Genomic DNA, 7,969 nt, shown 5'->3' on the forward strand with positions numbered 1-7,969 from the left:
GCTAATTTCTAACGTTACTACCGGCGCAATGGACATCGGGAAGTTTCCGTCGCAAGATGCGTCTGAATAAACGCCATTAATATTCCTTCGCATTATGCGCCGGTACAAACGTCTTATTTACTGACGTAAAAAATTCCTCCGGAACATCCAACGATATTCACATGTTTTAATTCCTGTAGTGTACGTCACATTCAGAAACTATTTGGTAATTAAAATTAGGGTTTTAACCTTCAAAATGAGCTTTGGTCTTCAATTTGTATTTATTTGGGCTTGAATTGAGTCAAATTTTTTTGTCATTAGGTTCGTATTTTCAAGACGTTCAGTTCGACTGCAAGTTTACAGAAATCGAAGTTTAGATGCTCCCTAATTTTAATTTCGGAATTTTCCGACTTGATTTTGTCTCGAGATTCATGTCTGTTCAAGATAATTTCTTGATGATATATCAAGGCTCATTTGGGCTTGGATCAACTTAATTTGGTGCCATTGGATTTGTTTCCTTGTGATGTTCAATTTGACTTTAAGCTTGCTTGAATAATAATTCAGATGGTCTCAAAATTAATTTTGAATGCTTCTGATTTATACTTACATCGAGATTTGTGTCCGGCCAAGTTTTTTTTGTGACATATCGATATAGAGATTGAGATATGAACATTGTTTTGTATACTTCGTTAAAAATTAGTTTATTTGTATTTAAACTGGTGGTAAGCAAAGACACCCAACCACTCTCCCACACACAATAAGTTTTACTAATATAAGAATAGTGAAATACTCTAACACTGATAAAACTACAGGTTCTAAGACGTTTTGTGTTATTTAAAAGGCATGAATCTTTATTCATGTAATTAAAGACATCACTAGTTTATGCATGCGGTGGTCTTGATTTTTATTTTTATTATATTAGCAAGTTTTGGAAGCTCATTAATGAACTAGAACTCGTGTGAGTGAGCTCAGCTTTTTATCAGTTGAACCAAGCCGAATAATAACCACCCATGCTTTTTCATGATATTCTTTTTTGAATTCAAAACCAGTATGCTTCATTTCGTCCGCATCTCAAATAAATTTTACATTAATTAACTATTAATATTGGAGCTGAGTTACGCATTTCATTTTTTTTTTCTTTTAAATTTTTTGTGTTAGGATGGAAACTTTCCGACTGAAAAGCATTCCGGGGATCGCAAAAGTCACAGGAGTTGTACTATGCATAACTGGAGTAATTTTTGTAGCACTATATAAAGGCCCAAAACTAAAATCCTTAAACTTTCATCACCCATTTCTCCACAGCTGTAACAACAACGACAGTTTAACTGAAAATCGAAATACATGGACTTTAGGATCATTTCTCATGTTCGTAGTTGCAATATTCTGGGCTTTATGGACAGTTTTGCAGGTTTTCATTCTTCCTTACCTCAAAATTCAAATTAATTTGTATATTTTATGTTATGCATCGAGCATAATTACTTGGTGTTATGATTTTTGTAGGGTATGATACTCCGGGAATACCCTTCAAAGCTTCTCTTAGCAACTCTAATATCTGTTTTCAGTGCTTTTCAATCATGTCTTGTCGCTTTCATCTTTGAAAAGAACTTGAAAAAATGGAAGCTGCACTGGGACGAAGGTTTACTTGCAGTGAGCTACAGTGTATACTATATTTACATTTAAAACGATTTTAGTAAACTGTTATGAAATTTTGAAACGTTAGCAATAGTGTTAACTCAGTATAATTTTTGAAATATTTTGAAAATTTTGCAGGGCGTCTTCATTGCTGGACTAGCATTATACTTGCAAAGTTGGTGCAATGATAAAAAGGGCCCACTCTTTGTATCCATGTTCTCTCCTTTGGCTCTTGTTCTCACCATCACTATTGCATCGGTTTTATTGGGAGAGGTAACAAACCTTGGAAGGTAATTGACATAAATTAATGGAGGCATCAAATGTGTTTTGTGGTTGGCTTTGCTTATTTTCGTGGTATTTATTCTTGCTCTTTTGAATCATGTGCAGCGTACTGGGATGCGTTTTTATGGTTGGAGGTCTTTACTGTGTAATCTGGGGGAAGAGTAGAGAACAAAACTCAACTGAATCAGACATAGAGAGAGAGGAAGAGAACCAGAAGACTAGTAATAGATTTAATATTGAAGAAGGGAAATGATGTTATAAGATATTTCCAAAATCAACCACGGTAATTGCATACCTATTGAAGGAAATCGAGGAAATAAATATCGAATTAAACTCTTAATGGCTATTTAAATCGGATGAAAATGTTTGAAATCTTCAACCTTTTTTTATTTCCTTGCTCTTACATTAAAATAATCAAATAGAGCTTAAATGAAGAATGAAAGACATCTCCAAGACCAATGCTATGTAATTCACTACGTAAAGCCGCAATATGGAGGACTTAATGGCTTCACAGGTGACATCAATTATTGTTTTATATTGACAAAATGTTTTTGGCTTTTTTTATCCCAACAAAATTGAGAATTGTTTTAACATAAAGTAGTAAATGGATAACATCTTCCCGGAGGCACTTAGATATGCAAACCAACCTTATAAGGATCTTAATTGACCAAGGCTCTTAGAATGTTTCATTTCTATGATATATTTGGATTTGAAAAGATTAATTTTAATTCCATGATGTACTGAAAGAGTAAATAATTTCATAAAGTTAGAATAAAGGCTAGGTTAGATTGTTCTTTTTTAGTTCATAAAGGCTTAACCGTTCAAAAATGATTACGAAATCATGAAGATGGTGGCCCCTTTTCGACTCTTGACAACCATATCATCAGCATAGCACTCCAATTAATTACAAGAATAATTATAAAAATGTTTGCCAAAAATCTGGGTCATAGCTCATTAATAAGTTGCACTAGTATTCTTTAGTCCAAAAGACAACCTTGTAATACTAAATCCCAATAGGTGTTCTGAACAAAACAATTTTTTTCTATTTTCAAGAGCTAGTAATTCGATTTAAACAAGACAAAGCATTTAAAAGACATATCCACCATGAGCTCTAGTATAGGCAATAGGAACTCATCATTGGAACAAGACTTATTCAAGCCCCTATAATTGATGCATAAAAGAAATTTTTTTTTCCTTTTTTCTTAACAATGTTGATGTTGGCAAGTCAATAGAGATGTTTTTCTTTTAGAAAAAAACCAAAAATAATCAATATATTATTGGATGAGTATGTCACCCCAAGGGGGGGGGGGGGGGGGGGGGGGGGGGGGGGGGGGGGGGGGGGGAGATGGGAAGTGAATTGGGTTTTAAATTTTTTATTAAAAGAAGGTAATTAAAATAATTTTAATGTTATTTAGCAAAGAATAAATAATCACACAATTTTTTAAAAAAATGATAAAAATATAGATGCAAGAAAAAAAATAGACACAATATTTTACGTGGTTTGGCCAAATTCCAATTTGACCTACATCAACACTAGCCAACTCTTGGCTAGAATCCACTAATCCTAAGTTTAACTTCCATACATCACTTCTTTTAATCAAAGAAGTTATCTACAACCTAAGTACTCTCCTACACATGCTACATATGTGCTTTGAAATTTTAGACCTTTTTTAGAGTGAGAAAGTCCAGTTTCTAGAGTGACTAAGTTTCCTTTTTTAAAAAAATTTTGATTTATGCCAATTTGGCGGATTTTTTAGTCATGGTTGCTACGGTAGTGGCAACCACCTCTGGTCGTCAGAATCTTTCTGGAGGGGCGTTGTCTTCTTCCAAAACCCTAGGTAGGTGGTTCTATGTCTAGGAATGATGATGTTCTCTCTCACCAAAGAATTGATTCGAATCCTTCCCTGGTAATAAGAGAACCTTCTTCGGTTCTATTCAAAGCCACTTCTCCTATTGTTGGCAAAGGTAATGGCAATGAAGTTGATAATGGTTTTACTTTTTAATCACCTTGTTCTGCTAAGGAGAAGTCAGTTGTGGATAGATCTAATGATTTTGAAGCATCTTCTTCTTCAGGTATGAAGATTTTTGTGAATAGGTTCAGTTGTTTAAATAACAAATCTGATATGATGTCCAAGGAGGAATTTCCTTTGAAGTTTGATTGTGATAAGTCTTCAGGGTTTTATTTTTTTATTTTTTTTTGAAGAAAATGCAACAAATTGCATTAATGGAAGAAAATAAAGAGCAAACTACGAGCTAAAGACAGATGATTCCTCCGTTAATAAAGACACAAATAAAGGAGGAATCTTGCAAGAACTAATATCATCCCAAATAAAAGAACTAATAAGGGCATAGTTAGCACATAAATCAGCTAACTTATTACCTCTTCTATCAATACTATTAAAAATTACATGATCAAACGTATTAATACCTTGAAATTTTTCAAAGAAGGAGGTACTTTTTGATTATTCTTCTTGATGAAACTTGACAATGTTATCATTGTCCCACTCTATAATTATTCCCTTAAACTTGAACATCCAATCCTTGATGACTTCCTTGATAGCATGAGTAGCCAATAACTCCATATAAGAGACATCCCAATGAGTTCCGGTCATTCCAAATGCCAGAGAAATCTGCCTATACAATCACAAAAAATACCTCCTATTCCAGATTTATAAGAAGAAAACAATGAGGCATCTATATTAACCTTGATCCAATTGGGTGGAGGAGGGTGCCAATGAAGATCACACAACCTAGACGGCTGATTAACACCCAATATACCCGAATTTCCACTATCACCATGAGCAGCAACTAAAGCATAGCTTAAGGCATTTGCAGCAATAGCCAAAGCCGTATCTTCAATCCCTTTATGAGTAAGTTTGTTTCTAGACTTCCAATTGAAGAAGATTAAGTTGCAGAATAAAGAAGCCAAGAAAGTTTTCTCATTAGAAAGCCAATTGTGACATTCTGATAGATTAGAGAAAATTGGGATAAAGAAACCCCATTTATTTAATAACCAAATAGCTTCCCGCAATTTACTGCATCTGACCACTATATGCTCTATATCTTCTCCTTCGTTGCAATCTCTAGGACATCCAATATCCCTATGCAACCTTCTATAAGCAAGGAATTTAAAAGTAGGCAATGCATCATGAAAAATCCTCCACCAAAACATTTCAACCCTTGGCATAAGTTTGATCTTCCCAATCCAGTTCAAATATTATTCTGTACATGAATCTTGTACCATAGCATCACAGACCATGGAAGATAAAGATTTTCCATTCCTTTGCATAATCAATTCCAATGAATCTCTATCCGTCTCAGTTTTTATACTAACTTGACAAACAAGTTTGATAAGTTTAGGACCCATAACTTACTTCAATTTTTCATAATTCCAGCCACCTTTTTCAATATAACTTTCAACCATTTTATCACCAATATCATTAGTGATGAAAGTTGTCCATTTGCTAAGGCTTTTATCCAAGATCCAGCAGTCATTTAACATATCAATTGATTTACCATCTGCAAGTGACCATCTCGAAATAGTCTTCAAAGAATTCCCTCCATCTGATACGATTTTTCAAGCAAAAGAATCGAATTTGTTTTCTGCACCGGTACCAAACAGATTACCATACTTTGTATAGAGAACCTTGTGAAGTAATGACTCTTTATCTTGAATATATTTCAAGCAATCTTAGCTCTAAAAGGACCAACCTTGTTAGCACAAGAATGGAGTCCTCTACCTCCCCATTTTAGAGGTAAGCACATGACCTCCCAGTTCATATAATGGATTCCATATTTCCCATTTGGTTTGATCCAAATAAAACTTCTACCAATTTTATCAACTTCATCAAGGATGCTTTTTGGAATCACTGAGTTGGTGCAATGGAAGATGGTATAAGAAAGTAACACAATTTTTACAATCATCACTTTGCCAGCCAAAGACATAAATTTACCTCCCCAAATTTTTGTTATTTTAAGAGCTTTTTCAATAATGAATTGGAAATCATTTCCAACCAATCTTCTAAGAGCTAGTTTTACACCAAGGTAATTTAGCTCCTTAACAACTTTGAACTTCAAGATCTGGGAAACCTGTTTCTTCTTTCTTCTATTTATATCCTTGCTAAAAAGAAGAGAAGATTTAGATCCATTAATTTTCTGGCCCATCCACTCAAAAAATCTTTCCAAAATTCCCTTTATCTCCTTGATGCTTTGTAGCTTTGTTTCAGAAAAAATAATAACATCATCTGCATACAGCATGTGAGAAATCCTTAAAATAACAAAGTTGTCTTAAAGCTTCTACGGGGAATTTTTCTTCAGGTTTTTGTCTTAATGCTTCTACAGGGAATTTGGATTTTAATTCTATAGACAAAGTTGTGCGTGATAGTGGTATAAATGGTGGAATTGGTGAGCCGATGGTTAAAGCTCCTATGAACTCCTCGGTTAAGTGCCCGAACATTAAGGTTAATTTTTCTAAGGATAAATTCTTCCTTATTGAAGATGGAGTGGGAGTCAAATTGCATCAACCTAGTGTAAAATTTAATTCAAAAATGATACAATTTTTTAAAGTTTTTAATATTTTTGGGAAGGGTATCCCTATTCAAGTGATTGCTAAGGAGCTGCATCATCAATGGACGTTGTTTGGGAAATTTCACCTCTATATTCTTGGAGTATGTTGGGTTTTAAGCTCATCCTTTTCGGTTGAAGCAATGGAGAAAGTTTTATCAGGTTGCCCTTGGTATGTTAATGACCATATTGCAAGCAATGACAAGTGGAATCTAAAATTTTCACCTATTTCATTGAAAGGAATATCATCCCCAATATGTATTAGGATGCCACATCTCCCATTACAATGTTGGGATGAGATTAATGCCACAAGGATTGCTTCTTGTTAATGATGGTTGCTATTTGCATGTTTTACATTCTTGCAACTTGTATAGTTTTGATGATTCCAAATATTATTGTTCTTTGTGTAGTTATCTCCTAACAATTTTTTAGAAGTTTTGTATTTGCTCTTGTGTGTACTAACATTTCAAGTGAATCAAACTCTCAAACATGAAGACTTCAAATCAAATTCAGCAAGAAATTCTTTTGAATTTTGAAGTTTAAAAATGTCATTTTAATTGAGAGGGAGTGATTGTAATTGAGTGAATAAAAACATACACACACACATAAGGAGATCATATAAATTTTGTACTGATCGTACTTGACGATATCAGTTCGTACGGGACGATCAGACAGTTATCTCCTATTAAGATCACATAGAACGAATAGGAACTGGATAGAAAAATTTTCTAAGTCCTATTCGTTTGGGACGAAATTAAATATCGTCCGGGATGATTTGATATCTGTAAGAATTTCGTCCAGATAAAATTAATTAGCGTACAAGATAATTTGCTCTTTGTAAGAATGTCGTCCAGACGAAATTAATTATCGTACAGGACAATTTGCTCTCTGTAAAAATTTTGTCCAGACGAACCTATTTTCGTCCAGACGATATAACCGACTTAGGACAGTTTTTCTATATTTGTTCTGCTGTTTTTGGAACCAACCTTATTATAACTATTCGTATCGGATGAACTTGGTTCGTACGGGACAATCAGTTTGTACAAAATCATTTCATACACATATACAAACATGTTCGTTCCGGGACGATTTTCGATCGTACGGGACGATCTTGTACATGATAACTTGAAATCTGCCATTTTTAGATGGTTTTTCTTGTCTCTTCTATAAATAGGCTATTCTAAACTGCAAATAATACTTCTTGGTCATTGATCTTCGTGCTTATTGAGAAGAGAGTAAAGGAGAGAGTGTGAGAGAGCAATTGAAGGATATTTCTTGCCATTGGAGCGTGAAGGTTTCACTTGGTACTTAAGGGTAAGTGTTTCAACTTTCAAGTTTGAAATTACTTCACTCTTCTCTCTTTTCTTTTAGATTAGACTTGTGAAAAAGATCTTGGAAGAAGATCTGGTTCTCTACCGACACTTGGAAAGTGTGAACAGCCGAGGGTTCTCTGCCCACATAAGGAGAGTGTGAAAGGAAGAAGGGTTCTCTGCCCATACTAGGAGAGTGTGAA

At 34.2% G+C, this 7,969-nt stretch overlaps 1 protein-coding gene across 2 annotated transcripts; it reads left to right on the plus strand.

Moving 5' to 3' along the window:
• The first annotated feature begins 1,108 nt into the window (after positions 1-1,108).
• LOC110093767 (WAT1-related protein At5g64700-like) lies at positions 1,109-2,284 on the plus strand. Of its 2 annotated transcripts, none has more exons than XM_020818750.2 (4): positions 1,109-1,387; positions 1,480-1,626; positions 1,750-1,901; positions 1,999-2,284. In XM_020818750.2, exons 1-4 carry the CDS (start codon positions 1,139-1,141, stop codon positions 2,144-2,146), a joined length of 696 nt encoding a protein of 231 aa, XP_020674409.1. In that variant the 5' UTR covers positions 1,109-1,138; the 3' UTR covers positions 2,147-2,284. The 2 variants fall into 2 exon arrangements, with proteins under 2 accessions (XP_020674409.1, XP_020674408.1); XM_020818749.2 differs by having other exon boundaries at positions 1,110-1,387; positions 1,480-1,638.
• Positions 2,285-7,969: the final 5,685 nt, after the last annotated feature.

The sequence above is a fragment of the Dendrobium catenatum genome, unplaced genomic scaffold, assembly GCF_001605985.2.
Source record: "Dendrobium catenatum unplaced genomic scaffold, ASM160598v2 original_scaffold_118854, whole genome shotgun sequence".
NCBI lineage: Eukaryota > Viridiplantae > Streptophyta > Magnoliopsida > Asparagales > Orchidaceae > Dendrobium > Dendrobium catenatum.

Bases quoted from the DNA above. Each gene is read 5' to 3' on its own strand.
- LOC110093767 (XM_020818749.2), top strand. From the start codon at position 1,139: ATGGAAACTTTCCGACTGAAAAGCATTCCGGGGATCGCAAAAGTCACA. The intron at 1,639-1,749 runs GTATACTATATT...AAAATTTTGCAG, and splicing joins TACTTGCAGTGAGCTACAGT to GGCGTCTTCATTGCTGGACT. The intron at 1,902-1,998 runs GTAATTGACATA...AATCATGTGCAG, and splicing joins GAGGTAACAAACCTTGGAAG to CGTACTGGGATGCGTTTTTA.